We start from the raw sequence: 15,855 nt of genomic DNA on the forward strand, positions 1-15,855 counted from the left end.
AACAGATTTATTTCAGCACTGTTTTTGTTTGAAATGCTTTTAATACAGCAAGGTTAATCACAAGACTATGCAGATAGATTTTCCAGATGCACACACACAGATATCAGATTGAAAAACAGTGAAACACAAAACAGCTAGCCTCAATTTCAAGCAAGTGATTAAGGTTCAATTGATAGCATGCTAATTAATTGAGTGACCTTTGCAAACAACCTGTTCCAGTGGCTTTTAACAGACTATGAGTGTTCTTCTTGATGTCAAGCAATTTTCCAGAAATTAAGAACAATGAATCACAGAATAGCAAGCTTCAACTTTAAGCAATTGTTTAAGGTTCAATTAATAGCTTTGACAGTTTCTTGAGCAACCTATCACAGTCAATCTGTTCCAATGGCTTTTAGCAGATTATATATGTTCTTATCATATTCAAACAACTTTTTCAGAAATCAAGAACAGTATGCACAGTGCCCAGAAAGAACAGATTTATTTTCAATTGAACATATTTATTTCTTTGCTGTTTTATCAATTATGCAGAAACGAAATTGCAGAGAGTGAGAGAGAATGAACACAAGAAGTTATACTGGTTCACTCAACTGAGCTACATCCAATCTTCACCAACAACAGGTGGAAATCACTAAAACACAGTACAACCAAGTACAATTCCCACTGTTCTTGAAACCTACAAGAACTTAGGTACTCTTACTGAAAAAACCTATTTCAGCACACACACACCCACTCTTCAAGAACACCTATCAAGAAGAGTGTTCAACCAAACTATTACAAGAAATGAGAAGTGAAACGACTACACCTGATTGAGGATACAAAGATCTGCCTTAAACCAGTAGGCAAGATTGCTAGAACAGTAGCAGCACCTCACACCAAGCTTTTGGAACCAAACCAAGAACAAGCACTTTGTGATTTTTGAAATCTTTGAAGAACAAATGCTAATCCTTTGTAAACTTTTGATTCTCTGCTGTTAAACTCGTTTTTGCAAATGTATGAACTGGTGTTAAACTCAGAAACAAGTTTGCATTTTATAGAAAACCAACTTATAACAGATTTTTGAAAAACAGTTAAAGCTGTTATAAAATGAACAGATTGAAAATAAAATGAACAGATTTATTTTCAAAAGCAGTTAGAGAATTTGTTAAGTGAGGAGACTTAGTCAACCATTCTGGTGCAGAGATAAAACTGAAAAAACGTTTAAGCTTGTCATGGCACCAGAGACAAAAAGAATCTATTCATTTACAGATGAACAAATTCATTTTTCAAAACGAAAACAGAGAAAGTTTAACTATTTAAAACTCAGTCGTTTTGAAAAGAAGAAGACTTAGTCAAAATACCTGATGCACAAAATCTGATTTTTACAAGACTTAGCCAAGGCATCAGTGAAAAAAATGAATCTGTTTATTTAGAAAAGAACAGATTTATTTTTATGCAGTAAACGTCTTTTTGTGTAAAACATGTGAAAAACAGTTTAAGAAAACTTATGCTTGTTCTTATCACATGGCCAGTGGTTATGAGGTGAGTTACTCAGCAAAAAGCCACTCTTAGAAAACCTCTAAGCACTACCTAAGACATACTTAAAACAAAGCAAAAAACAAATGAAATGTACATATAAGTCTTCATCAAACACTACATATAAGTCTTCATCAAACACTACATATAAGTCTTCATCAAACACTACATATAAGTCTTCATCAAACACAATCTTGAAGGGGCAGCAACCATCTTCAACAGAGGCGACACAGGAGGAGGTGGCACAGGAGGAGAGCGTGGAGGCCTCGGGCCTCGGCACCACAAACAGTAATGATGGACAAAGAGAAGTGGTTTTCAAGCCACATCCCCAGTTACCAGTAGGGAGAGGCCCAACTCACGGAGGACCTGTGCATGAGGTGTAGGGACGCGACAATACGCACCACCGTTAGAGAACCACTGGGACCGAAACGACCCGTAAGGGCCACGTCCCAGAGGGTGATCTGTACGCATGGCAAGTGAGTAAGGTTGGGAACTCCCAGGACGGATGAATCAGAGATTGGGTGCATGAGTTGGCATCCAAGCAGTCACCCCCGCGCCAGCTGCACTACGGCAAGACAATCTTACACATTGGATGGCCCTATGTCTGGGCCTTAGTGTCGCTAAGATGCGCCTACAGAATGTCTAAGTCACAGCGAGACAGGAGGGCAATAACACCAAAGGTATATAAGGTTGACAACAAACATAACTAAGGTACGTTTTACATTTGACAGAAAAAACTTTATGCTTTCGTGAGTGCAAGTTACGCATTTCTGAGAGTGAACAGAGTGAGAAAGAACACACAGTGACGTAAGAGTGATAGTTTGGTGTTCATTGCCCGAGATACTGATTTGACCGTTGGAGTGCAAATGGCCGCGAGGGCGCCCTTTGTTTCTCTATTTTCAGGTGTTTCTACCAGAGGAAGGGAACGTTGGAGCGAAGGGTTCTTGGAAGCAAAGTCAACAGAGACGCACGAAGATGTTAGGTCAACCGGCAGGAACATTTGGCGCCCACCGTGGGGCACGATCTAAAACATCTGTCACAACTGCAAGAAAGTTCAAGAATCACCGAAGAAAGTTCAGAGGTCCATCAAGAAATTCAAGATTCATCAAGAAAGTTCGAAGACTCGTTAAGACAGTTCAAGAATTGTTCCTGCTGGTTGACCGAAAAGATCTTCATGCGTTGCTTTGACTCGCGAACAAGGACTTCTTTGTCTTCAACTCAAATCTTCACCCTACTCCGCCGTGAGTACCTGAAATAGAGTGAGCAAAGGGCGCCCTCGCGGCCGTTTGCACTCCGACGATCAAGTCAGCAAGCAGAAAACACCAAACACCTCCGTATCGGAGCACCGTAACTGAATGCTCTGAAGGTGTGTAACTGAATTGTAACTAACTTCTCTCTCTCTCTCCAATCACTTGTGTGTACAGTGAGTAAGCGAGCAAATGATTAGAGTGTGTGTAAACTGTGTGAAAACGTACCTCACTAAGCTTTCAGAGAAGCTTATATACCTTGGGTTTTAGTGCTTACTGCCACGTGGCCTTTCTGACTTAACCGTAACTCCACGTGGAAGGCCTTACGACGCTGTAACCCAACTTAGGGAAATTCCAGCGTGTAAGTCTTCCTTCCTCGAAATGCATCTGGCGCAAGGGGTGACTACCTGGGTGCCAACTCATGCGCCCCAACCTCTAGTCACTCGCCCTGGGAGGGTATCAGCCTTCCTCTCGTACCACGAACATGGATTGCCCCTGGGCGTGGCCCTCTCCCGGGTCGTATCTATCCCAGGGATTCTCTAGAGGTGGCGTGGGTACTTCACGAGTCAGGTTACTCCCTACTCGTACTGCGGGTATGGCCTTGAAGCCACCTTTCTCTTTCCCTTCTTACTGCTTTGGGGTACCGGGGCCCGAGGCCTCCTCATCCGTACCGTGGCCTCTTACTGGGACACCCCCTCCATGGTCTTCCCTACCCGTGGGTATCGGAGGATGTCACCATTTGAGCCGGAACATACCCTCAAAATAACGGGTCGTGCCTTTATGATGGAAGATGCTCCAACCTGTCAACGCCCAAACCTGGCGACGCCCATACCTAGCGACACCCATGCTTGGCGACGCCCAAGCCTGGCGACGCCCATACCTGGCGATGCCCAAAGCGGTCAACATGCTGACTTTCCTTCTTGGTGGTCCCCACCATATGTTTGACTTTGACCTTGGTCAACACCCGGGGATGGGTCAGTACACAAGCCCACCAGTCTTGAGCTGACAACTGTTTTCAGCAAAAAGACTAACACTAAGGCCTCGCCCTACCGTCCACGTGGCGCTTTGATGACGTGACATTCTCTGAGCTGGTGACGTGACACTCTTTGCGCTGTTGATGTGACACCTTAAGTCACGCTTTAATCTCTTGACACGTGGCCCAATCGCACGACCAGCACTTAACGCCTCTCGCGCCCCTCAAGTTTACGTTATATCTTTCAAAAACACGTGCTCCCAGTTACTGTTTCATCACTTTTCGCATTCCTCAACACTGTTCATCTTCTCGAAGCTCTCTCTGCGTTCTCTCTTCACACCTCAAGCCTTCATCAACCTAATCACTCAAAGGTATGATTTTTCTCCTTCGATGGCTCTTTCTCTTGACTTTCTGTGTTAATATTACTGCCTAGGTCTGTTTATCTTTTTCGCATTCGCACTTTGCTTCCTCATTTCTCTGTTTCCCCTCTTCTCAATCTCTTGCGTTGGTAGGGTTTTTCCTAGGGTTTCTTCCCCTTTTTCACCTTAACCCTCATTTGCTAAACCCTTTCTCTTCTTCCTTCTTCAGCTTTTCTCAATGGCGCGTACTAAAACGACTGCCAATCCTCCACCTCCAAGGGTCAAATACAGAGCCCTATATCCCTGGGCCCCCGATGAGCTGCTCGATGAGTGCTCAAGCCTAACCTCCTTAAAACATTGAAAGGACCATGTAGGCGACCCAAGCTTTTATCAATACAACGCTTTTGCTAGGAGGCACGACGCGGACATATCTGTTCGCCCCCGTACCCCAGGTGAACCTGTCTTCGTGGATGACAGGTTCCCCTCTTCTCAATCTCTTGCGTTGGTAGGGTTTTTCCTAGGGTTTCTTCCCCTTTTTCACCTTAACCCTCATTTGCTAAACCCTTTCTCTTCTTCCTTCTTCAGCTTTTCTCAATGGCGCGTACTAAAACGACTGCCAATCCTCCACCTCCAAGGGTCAAATACAGAGCCCTATATCCCTGGGCCCCCGATGAGCTGCTCGATGAGTGCTCAAGCCTAACCTCCTTAAAACATTGAAAGGACCATGTAGGCGACCCAAGCTTTTATCAATACAACGCTTTTGCTAGGAGGCACGACGCGGACATATCTGTTCGCCCCCGTACCCCAGGTGAACCTGTCTGCGTGGATGACAGGTCAAACGGCGGCGTGCCCTTCTTCTTTTTCTATCAAACGATGTTCAAGTGAATAGGAATGCGCTTGACCTTCTCTGTCTTCGAGAGGGAACTCCTGTCAGAGATCAACGCCGCCCCTGCCCAGCTACACCCCAATAGCTGGGCGTTTGTCAAGGCGTTCGGGATCCTCTACGGGTACTTCGGCCAACCCCCCTTCGTTGATATCTTCCTCCATTTCTTTGAGGTCAAGAAGCAGGGGAAGAGCCTCTGGGTGAGCTTTAGCGGCATCGCCGGGAGGATCCTCCTATCTCTATTCCAACAATCTTACAAGGGATGGAGGTGTAAATTCTTCCGGGTGTGTTGCTCTGAACACGACCCCACCGCGCTGGATGGCTTCCCCTTATACTGGGTGAAGGACGTGAAGCTGACCAAACCCAGAACCTTGGACGAACTACCCTCAACTGATCGAGAGGTGTGTCTCATCTTGGCCAGCGTGGGGATCTTAGATACCGCGGGGTTGATAGCACGAGAATTTGACCCTGAAGCCCTCACCCAATACATTAGTGTGGGAACCATTCCTCTTTCAACTGTCTTGATTTCTGCTTTTGCATGTTTGTGACTTATCTATTTACTTCTTGTCTTAAGCTTAGCTTGTGTCTAACCCTTGCTCTGTTTGCTTTATTGGTGCAGATTCTAAGATGGATAGAAACAAGAGACTGAGGCACGCCCAAGCCTTGAAAACCAAGGGTGAAGCTACATCCAAAGGAGCTGGGGACTCTACACACCCAACCTCCGAAACTGCTCCCACCTCAAACAACACCTCCCCAAACACTTCCCTCCCCAACTCGCACTCCAAACTCTCCACCTCCCATAGCGGTCGTGCCCCTTGCCTTGGTTGAGACTACCGCAACATCAGCCCCCCTAGACAAAGGCAAAGGGGTGGTGGTGTTGCCTTCAGACGACGAAGAGGACTCTGCTGAAGGGCAAGTCTTCAAGAGGAGGAGAACCGCCAAGGTCATCACCTCCACCTCCTCCTCAAACCACAGTGCTGATTCACTAAGGGAGCACCCTCCAAGCGCCACCTCACCTCCACAACAACTGGCCTTGGAGGGTGGGGTCGAGTCTGAACCTGCTCAAGTTGCATCTGCACCAGAGCTTCCACAACCAGTCCAAGAAATGCTGAGGGGCTACCTTCACAAAGTGTCTCCAGGGGGCCAATCCGAGGGGGCTAAGAAGGAGGGTATGAACTTCTACCTTGGTGCCTTCATGGCCTGTGCCAACTCTTGGCGCGATCAGGCCAGGGCCAAGGCTAGCGAGGTCTCTGCCCTTCAAGCTCTTGAAAAGGAGTGCGCCTCGCTGAAAGAGGAAAAACGCCGCTGGGAGCGCCAAAAGGAGGCCCATTCCGAACTTCTAAGGCAGGTCGTGCCTCTTCGTGTGCAGGTAGTAGACCTCAAAGACGCCGTTGAAGCTTCCAAAGCCCAACAGAAGAAACTCGAAGACCACTGCGTCGATCGGGAGCAGAAGCTAGCCAAAACTGAGGCGGCACTCGAGGCTAAGACTAAGGAGTGTGAGCTTCTTGAAGCTAAGGTCAAGGCCTCTGATTTGCTTGAAGCCGAGCTGCGGGTGGAGCTGGTCAAAGCCTTCGCGACAAAAGATGAGGAGCTGGCCTCCCAAGCTGCACACTTCAAGAAAACGAAAGAAGATCTAGTCCAAGACGCCGTAGGTGCTTTGCCAACGGGTTTGCTGAGGCCCTTGCCCAAGCGGCTTGTGCAAACCCGGGGATCGACGTCTCCGAGTGCAACCCGATGAACGAAATAGTAGAAGCCAAAATAGTTCCTTTAGAAGCTCATGAGGATTAGCCTCTTTTATGACTTTGTAATTGCTGTGAACACCTTCTTCTACATACTTTGAATATAATTGATCTTTATAATTGTTGTGAACTCCTTCTTCTGCATACTTTGAATATAATTGATTACTCTGGCTTTATACTCTTGTACATTCTTTTCTGCTCTTAATGTTTTTGATAACTTGTGTTTATGCTTTATTCACCATCGCCTCTTCCTGCTTTGGTCTACGCTTTTTTTTTGCTCTTTGAATTCCTTCTGCTTCTTTGACTTGCAACAACTTCGACTTGATCTTTACTTACTCTTCTTAGGACCTGAGGCACTTACTGCCAAAGGTGCTACTGGCCTCGTCATCGTTTAAAGATGAAGGAGGGCTCATCTCTTCTATGGCCTCGGCATCGCTCGAGGGCGAGGGAGGACTTAACTCTTCTGTGGCCTGGACATCGCTTGAGGGCGAGGAGGGCTTATCTTGGCCGAAGCCTGCTTACCTGCACAGGGTGTCCACGCTCGAGGAGAGACCTGCTGAACGCAAGGTCGTATCGTCCTCAGCGTGTCTAAACACTTGGGACAAAGTCGCACATTGGTGCCCACGCCCGAGGAGAGGCCTGCTACAGCAGCGTCGTATCGTCCTCAGGGTGTCTAAACACCAAGGCAACTTAGCCCTTATCCCTGCGCACTTGGTGCCCACGCCCGAGGAGAGGCCTGCCCGAAGGCAACGCCGTTTCGTCCCCGTAGTGTCTAAAAACACCAAGGCGATCAATGTTCTTAGTGCCCACGCCTGAGGAGAAGCATGCTGAAAGCAGTGTCGTATCGTCCCCGGTGTGTCTAAACACCAAGATGACTAGGGACTTTGGTGATTACGCCTAAGGAGAAGGTTTCCCTAAGGATGGCACTTCTTCTACCTGACGCGTTTCTGCACCAAGTCACCTGGCTCTCCACTGCTCCAAACTTCCTTACTGCCCGATGCCCACACTCGAAGGAAACGCCCCCCGCCATTTCCTTGCGAGGTGTCTAAACGTCGGACACCGGGGCTACCCGTTCTTACCTGGGGAGGGGGCATCCTGAAGGAATCCATTAACCCCTGCCCAGGGACTAAACGCCCGGATTTTAACTTTACTATACGTACCTTTAAAACCTGACGCCTACGCCCGAAGAGTGCACTCCCGCCACTCCCTTTGGGGTGTCTACACGTCCAAGTTGGTTCGTTCACTTGGTGCCCACGCCCAGAGGAGATATCCACGTCCCTCCTGCTGAGGTGTTTAAACACTATGGCGGCAGGTTCCTTTGTTAATGAACCACGCCCCTTCCTTTTAGCGTTTCTTTACACTGCGAGAAAAGGAAAGATGAGACAATGTATTCTTGAACTTCTTTTTTACTTGGGTGACCTCATTAAAAAAACCCCGGAGAGGGAAAAAGAGTGTCCCCTTTAAAACTGTGTACTACATAGTGTTTTTAATTGAAATAAAACTTTAAATTGCTTGCGTTCCAGCTGCGTGGAATGGGGCCTCCTTCCAGAGTCTCAAGCATGTACGTACCATTCCCCTTAGCCTCGGTTACTCTAAAGGGCCCGGTCCACTTGGGAGACAACTTGTTCTCCAACTCATATGGATGAGCCTTGCGCATGACCAGGTCAGTTACTTGGAATTGCCGCGGCTTCACCTTAGAACTGTACTGATGCTCCACCCTTCTATTCACAGCTTCAACCTTTATTCTCGCCTCTTCTCTGGCCTCGTCCAACAGGTCTAGATTCACCGTTGTTTCCTCGTTGGACTCCTCTGCCACAAAGCTTTGGAAACGGGGCGAGCTCTCATGAATCTCCACTGGGATCATGCCGTCCGACCCGTACACTAGGCTGAACGGCGTCTCCATGGTGGAAAATTGAGGCGTGGTGTGGTAAGCCCACACGATCCTTGGTACTTCTTCTGCCCACGCCCCTTTAGCTTTCTCAAGTCTTCACTTCAACCCCCTTAACAAAATTCTGTTTTGCGGACTCCACCGATCTGTTCGTCTGGGGGTGTTCGACAGACGCGAGCACCTGCTTGATACCTACTTTTGAGCACAACTTACCCATTTGCAGGCTGGCAAACTGGGTGCCATTATCTGAAATAAGACGCCTCGGCACACCGAAGCGGCACACAATATTCTTCCACACGAAGTGTTGTACCTTATGTGCAGTGATCTGCGCCACTGGTTCTGCCTCTATCCACTTCGTGAAGTACTCGATGGTGACTATCAAGTACTTCATCTGCCTTATCGCCAAAGGGAAGGGCCGCAGAATGTCGATTCCCCATGTGTGGAAAGGCTACGAGCTATAAATCGATCTCAACTCTTCTGGAGGCGCCTTGTGCCAGTCGGCGTGCATCTGACACTGTTTGCATCGCTGGGCATACCTCACGCAATCCTCCTTTACTGACGGCCAGTAAAACCCTGCACGGATCACCTTGGATGTCAATGATCTCCCCCCTACGTGGCTTCTGCAGATCCCTTCGTGGAGTTCCGACATTATCCTCGTGCACTCGTCGCTGCTCACACATGTCAGAATCGGGTGCGTGAACCCGTGCCTGAATAGCGTTCCATCAATGAGAGTGTACCTTGCGAAGTTTCTCTTTATCCTCTTGCCATCTCCAGGCTCCGCTGGGAGAATCCCATCTGTAAGGTATCGCCTATAATGCGTCATCCATGTATCCTTTTCTTCCAGGATGTACACCTATACACGACCCTCCTCTTCGGGCGAGGCCACATAAACGCTGACGCTGGGGACCCTCGCCGTGTCTTGAATCAAAGACCGATGACTCCTCGGCTTTCCTCTCGTCGTGCTGATATGGAGGACATCCACCCTATTATCTGCCACAAACTTTCGCGGCGTCTTGAGGGTTTCATGAATGACTGTCCTCTGCCTTCCCCCCTTGCCTGAGCTGGCCAGCTTGGCGAGCAAGTCAGCACGAGCATTTTGCTCTCTCGGGACATACACCAGCTCAAACACAGCGAAAGCTCCCTTCAACACTTGGACGTACCTCAGATACGCAGCCATCTGGGGGTCCTTTGCTTGATACTCCCTGGTCACCTGCCCCGTGACCAGCTGTGAGTCACTCTTCGCCAAGACGCTTTGCGCTACAATCTCCTTGGCTAAAAGCATTCCAGCGATCAAGGCTTCGTACTCAGCCTGGTTATTACTTGCCTTGAAGGCGAACCGTAGGGCTTGCTCAATCAACACCCCATTGGGCCCCTCCAAGACTATCCCGGCGCCGCTTCCTTGTTGATTGGAGGACCCATCCACTGTGACCCTAACTCCACCTCTTGGGGGACGCCTCCCGGTGAGAGCTATGCGACAAAGTCTACATAAACTTGCCCTTTGATGGATCCCCTGGGCTCGTACTGAATATCGAACTCAGACAACTCCACTGCCCAGCGAACCATCTTCCCAACGACATCTGGCTTCTGCAATACCTTCTGAATGGGGAGGTCCGTCATCACCACCACCGTAAAGCTATGAAATAGTGACGGAGCCTCCGGGCTGAGAACACCACTGCCAACGCCGCCTTCTCCAACGGTTGGTATCTCGTCTCCGGGCCTTGCAAGGCCTTGCTCACAAAGTAAATAGGCCTCTGCACCTGATCTTGCTCTTGAACCAGCACAGAGCTGATTGCCCACTCCGTTACTGCAAAGTACAAGTGGAGGGGCTCGCCTGCTCGTGGCCTGCACAGCACGGGGGGCGTCGCCAAGTACTCCTTCAGCTTGAGGAAAGTTGTTTCGCATTCTTCTGTCCACACGAAACGGCTGTTCCTTTTCAGGCACTGAAAATATGGGTGGCCTTATCTCCACCAGCTGATACAAACCTTGACAAAGCCGCCATGCGCCCCGTCAACTGCTGCACTTCCTTTACCGAGGTTGGGCTTCGCATGGCGATGATTGCTGCACACTTGTCGGGGTTCGCCTCTATCCCCCGCTCAGTGAGCATGAATCCCAAGAACTTCCACGCCTCGACTTCAAAAACGCCCTTCTCCGGGTTCAGCTTGAGGCGATACTTGGTTATTGTGGCGAACAACTCCTCCAGGTCAGCTATGTGTCGCCCTCTTTTCTAGGAGGTCACCACCATGTCATCAACATAGGCCTACACGTTTCTTCCCAGCATAGGTGCGAGGACTCTATCCATCAGTCTCTGGTAGGTGGTGCCTGCATTCTTCAGCCCAAACGGCATGACCTTGTAGCAGTAGCTACACGTCTCGGTCATGAACGCCGTTTTGCTTTCATCTCATGGATGCATCTTGATCTGATTGTACCCCGAAAATGCATCCAAAAAACTCAGCATCTTGTAACCCGATGCGTTGTCCACCAACGCGTCGATGCTGGGCAATGGATACGAATCTTTGGGGCACACCTTGTTCAAATATGTGAAGTCGACGCACATTCTCCACTTTCCATTCGCCTTCTTTACTAAAACAACATTGACCAGCCACTCAGGGTATTGGATCTCCCTGATGTGCCCAGCGCTCAACAGTTTCTTCGTTTCTTCTTGCACGACGAGGCGCCTCTCCTCGTTGAACTTCCTCCTCCTCTGTCGTACAGGACGGACTTTGGGGTCCATGGTGAGATGGTGGCATAAAAAATCTGGGTCGATGCCTGGCATGTCCGAGGCGGACCATGCGAATGCGTCTAGGTGGCGCGAGATTACTGTCGCCACCTCATCCTGCTCTTCCTGGCTCAGTAATCGTCCCAACTTGAATACCTTACCACCAATCTGCCTCTCAACCACATTGTCTATCGGCTAGGGTCACCTATCTCGCACGCTCTCTGCACGAGACTCGCTTCTGTGGCCTTCTCTCCTAGGTGTCGCCTCATCGGTTACCTCAGGCGAGGCCTCCTCTGATACTCCTTCCATGGGCGAGGCCTCCTCGGATACTTCTTCCATAGTCGAGGCCTCCCCATGTGCTTCTTCCAAGGGTGCGGCTTCCCTGGGCATTTCCTCCGCGGGTATGGCCTCGCCGAGCGTAGCTTCGACAGGCATCCCCTGTTCCAAGGGCTCTACCTCCGTGGACGTCGCCTCTTCCAAGGGCTCTACCTCCATAGGCATATCTGAAGTGGGCGGGCGTTCCATCACCATGATCACCCCCCTTTTCGTTTTTAAGCTATTCTCATAGCATTTCCGGGCCTCCTCCTGATCTGATCACGACCACCCTGCACTAAGATCTGGCAACTTCATCTTCATGTGGCGCGTGGGGGCCATTGCCCTTAGCCTATTCAGCACAGGCCTACCCAACAAAATGTTGTAGGCTGAATTGGCATTCACAACTAAATATCGAATGCTCTCGGTACGTGACGCCGTTCCATTAATAAACGTTGTCCTTAGCTCCAGGTAGCCACGTACCTCCACTTGGTCCCCTGCGAACTCATACAAACATCCAGTGTATGGCCTCAGCAGGTCAGGGGACAACTGCAGCTTGTTGTAGGTGGACCAAAACATGACATTTGCGGAACTGCCCTGGTCCACGAGAACTCGGTGCACCCTTCTCCCAGCGGTGACGACCGAAATGACCACAGGGTCATTATCATGTGGGACGACATCACGCAGGTCAGCCTTCGTGAACACAAGGTCTGACTCCCACGGGTCATCCAACCCTTCCTTAGCTATGGAATTAACTAACTTCACATACCTCTTACGCTGAGAGGCAGTGGGCCCTCCTCTTGAGAAGCCACCAGAGATGGTGTGCACTTCTCCGTGGATCGACATCTCATGCGCCTGATCCTCCTCGGGCACCGTCAAGGCCGCGACCATAGAAGACCCGACCAGATAATCCTTCAGAAAACCATTCTTCACCAGCTTATCCAACTGATGGCCCAACACCAAGCAGTTGTTGATGTGATGCCCAAACGCCGGGTGGAACTTGCACCACAAGTCTTTGTGAGGTCCCGACACTTTGTCAGTCTTCACTGGTGGCCTCAACCTGTCTACTATGTTAGGCACGGCGATGAGATCCTTCAACTCTACCACAAATTTGTGCCTCAGCGGCCTATTCCCCTCCCTCGTCGGCCTATTTCCCTCTGCCCACCCCCTAGCCTGGGGCCTCCTCGCCTTGTATGGGCGCTTCCTGTCCTGACCCTTCCTCCTCGTTGCGTCCTCGTTGACTCTAGCGAGTTGTGCACGCGACGGTGCTCTGGGGCGTGCGGGTGCAACACTTGTGCGCTTCTCGCATACCTCGCCCTCAGTGGCGATGTGTTCCACGACGCGACACCTAATCTCAGCAAAGGTTCGAGAGCGTCTTCGGATGATTGACTCACAGAATGGTCCAGGGCACATCCCCTTCCTGAAAGCATATACAATCATCGGCTCCTCCGTGGTGCCAACCTTCACCACTTGCGCTCTGACACGGTTGATGTATTCCTTCAAGGTTTCGCCTTGATACTGCTTTACGTCGAACAAATCGTTACGATACCAGTGGCGGAGCCCGGTTTGCTAAGTACTGTTCACGAAACAACTGTGAGAGCTGTGCGAAAGAAGTGATGTGGCCGTTTGGAAGGCTGGCAAACCAGTCCATGGCCATTCCAGTCAACGTGCTCATGAAGAGCTTGCATCTTACAGTGTCAGAGCTGCCTACCAGCATCATCTGCGTGTGGAATGCAGTGAGATGTGCCTCGGGATCCTCCATTCCTGTGAAAGTTACCTTAGGACCCACGAACATGTGAGGGATCACCGCCTCCATGATCGATTGCGAGAACGGTGTGGAGAACTCCCTCGGTGGAGTGAAGCACTCACAATCATCTGCATCACGTAGCCCTGAGCTGTTGTGCAACCCACGACGCAGCTCCTCATTCGCACGACATAACTCTTAATTTCTCGCCTGAGACGCCGCGAGGTCCGCCTGCATGCACTCCTGCCCTGCCTTCGATACGACCATAGCCTCCTGAAGCCCCTGCATGATCTCCATGACCTGCTGCATGGTCATATCATCACTCTGAGCACGCGTCAAACTTTGCCTGGTTGTCCTCATTTTCTGCGGTTTCTTGGAAATCTTCAAACTGTTACGGTGGTTCTTGACAACTCTTCCGGTGAAAACGAATGGTTTTGCAAACGAACGGTAGAAACTTCAAGAAAACGAAGAACAAACGGTTGGAACTCAAACAAACTACGAACAAACGGTGGAAGCTGAGCAGACTTACATGATGAACGATGAACTGAACTGAACTTCAACAACGAAAAACGAGAACTTCAATTGAACCGAAAGCGATCGGTGAAACTGCGTAAACTTCTTGATGAACGGTGGATCTTGGAAGATTCTTGAAGAACTCTTTTGAAAACTGCTATTGAACCTCTCTACACCTGCGGTGGGACTGATGTTTCAAATAGGCCCCACGGTGGGCGCCAAATGTTCCTGCCAGTTGACCGAAAAGATCTTCGTGCGTTGCTTTGACTCGCGAACAAGGACTTCTTTGTCTTCAACTCAGATCTTCACCCTACTTCGCCGTGAGTACCTGAAATAGAGTGAGCAAAGGGCGCCCTCGCAACTGTTTGCACTCCGACGATCAAGTCAGCAAGCAGAAAACACCAAACACCTCCGTATCGGAGCACCGTAACTGAATGCTCTGAAGGTGTGTAACTGAATTGTAACTAACTTCTCTCTCTCTCTCCAATCACTCGTGTGTACAGTGAGTAAGCGAGTAAATGATTAGAGTGTGTGTAAAATGTGTGAAAACGTACCTCACTAACCTTTCAGAGAAGCTTATATACCTTGGGTTTCAGTGCTTACTGCCACGTGGGCTTTCTGACTTAACCGCAACTCCACTTGGAAGGCCTTACGACGCTGTAACCCAACTTAGGGAAATTTCAGCGTGTAAGTCTTCCTTCCTCAAAGTGCATATGGTGCAAGGGGTGACTACCTGGGTGCCAACTCATGCGCCCCAGCCTCTAGCCACTCACTCTGTGAGTGTATCATCCTTCCTCTCGTACCACGCACATGGATTACCCCTGGGCGTGGCCCTCTCCTGGGTCGTATCTATCCCAGGGATTCTCTAGAGGTGGCGTGGGTACTTCATGAGTCAGGTTACTCCCTACTGGTACTGGGGATATGGCCTTGAAGCCACCTTTCTCTTTCCCTTGTTACTGTTCTGGGGTACCGGGTCCCGAGGCCTCCTCGTCCGTACCGTGGCCTCTTACTGGGACACCCCCTCCATGGTCTTCCCTACCTGTGGGTATCAGAGGGTGTCACATATGAGCCGAAACATACCCTCAGAATAACGGGTCGTGTCTTTAAGATGGAAGACGCTCCAACTTGGCGACACCCAAGCCTAACGACGCCCATACCTAGTGATGCCCAAAGCGGTCAACATGCTGACTTTCCTTCTTGGTGGTCCCCACCATATGTTTGACTTTGACCTTGGTCAACGCCCGGGGACGGGTCGGTACAAGAATCATCAAGAAGTGTTCAAGAATGAGGAATACCAAGCAAAGTTCTACGGCGCGTGTGGGAAGTGAGAGCTTGACCCTACAACAAGTGATGGGGATGATGCAGGGCCTCCAGGAGGTGATAGCGGCGTCGAGGGCGGAGCAGGAGCGTATCCAACTAGACCTTGTGGCGTCACAAGCAATAAATGAGGAGTTGCACCGCACCAACGAGGAGTTGCGTCGCGGGTTGCGCAACCAAGCAAGGAGCCGCAAAACAGAGGATCAAGAATGCCTTACGCCTCTCAGAGAGTTCCCCATGCCCTTCTCGCAAGCGATCATGGATGCGGTGATACCATCCACGTTCGTAGGGCCAAAAGCTACGCTTACTGGTGCGGAAGATCCAGAGGTGCATCTCACTGCGTTTCACACGCAGATGATGCAGGTTGGCGATTCTGACGCCGTGAGGTGGAAGTTGTTCATGAACATGTTGGTGGGAGTGGCGATGGACTGGTTTCATCAGTCTCCCAGATTGCCACGTGACTTCATTTGCAGAGCTGTCGCAATTGTTCAGGGAGCAATACATCGCGAACCGCGCTCCCCCACCCATTTCTTACGACCTCTTTGACGTAAGGCAGTATTAAGGGGAGACGCTAAAGGAGTTCGTGAATCGTTTCGGGGCGCAGGTGGTGAAGGTTGCCACCAAGGATGAGACGATGATGGTTCATGCATTT

At 49.8% G+C, this 15,855-nt stretch overlaps 2 protein-coding genes across 2 annotated transcripts; both read right to left on the reverse strand.

The window, feature by feature from the left end:
• Positions 1-8,199: 8,199 nt before the first annotated feature.
• On the reverse strand, positions 8,200-8,616 carry LOC137839189 (uncharacterized). The gene has a single exon (XM_068648315.1). The coding sequence runs from the start codon at positions 8,614-8,616 to the stop codon at positions 8,200-8,202; it is 417 nt and encodes a 138-aa protein (XP_068504416.1).
• A 3,295-nt stretch (positions 8,617-11,911) lies between these two features.
• On the reverse strand, positions 11,912-13,069 carry LOC137839190 (uncharacterized). Its single transcript, XM_068648316.1, has one exon. The coding sequence runs from the start codon at positions 13,067-13,069 to the stop codon at positions 11,912-11,914; it is 1,158 nt and encodes a 385-aa protein (XP_068504417.1).
• Between the last annotated feature and the right edge of the window lie 2,786 nt (positions 13,070-15,855).

This window comes from Phaseolus vulgaris, chromosome 3, assembly GCF_000499845.2.
Source record: "Phaseolus vulgaris cultivar G19833 chromosome 3, P. vulgaris v2.0, whole genome shotgun sequence".
Lineage (NCBI taxonomy): Eukaryota > Viridiplantae > Streptophyta > Magnoliopsida > Fabales > Fabaceae > Phaseolus > Phaseolus vulgaris.

Coding starts and splice junctions, on each gene's coding strand:
- LOC137839189 (XM_068648315.1), bottom strand. CDS start 8,616: ATGGAGACGCCGTTCAGCCTAGTGTACGGGTCGGACGGCATGATCCCA.
- LOC137839190 (XM_068648316.1), bottom strand. CDS start 13,069: ATGATTGTATATGCTTTCAGGAAGGGGATGTGCCCTGGACCATTCTGT.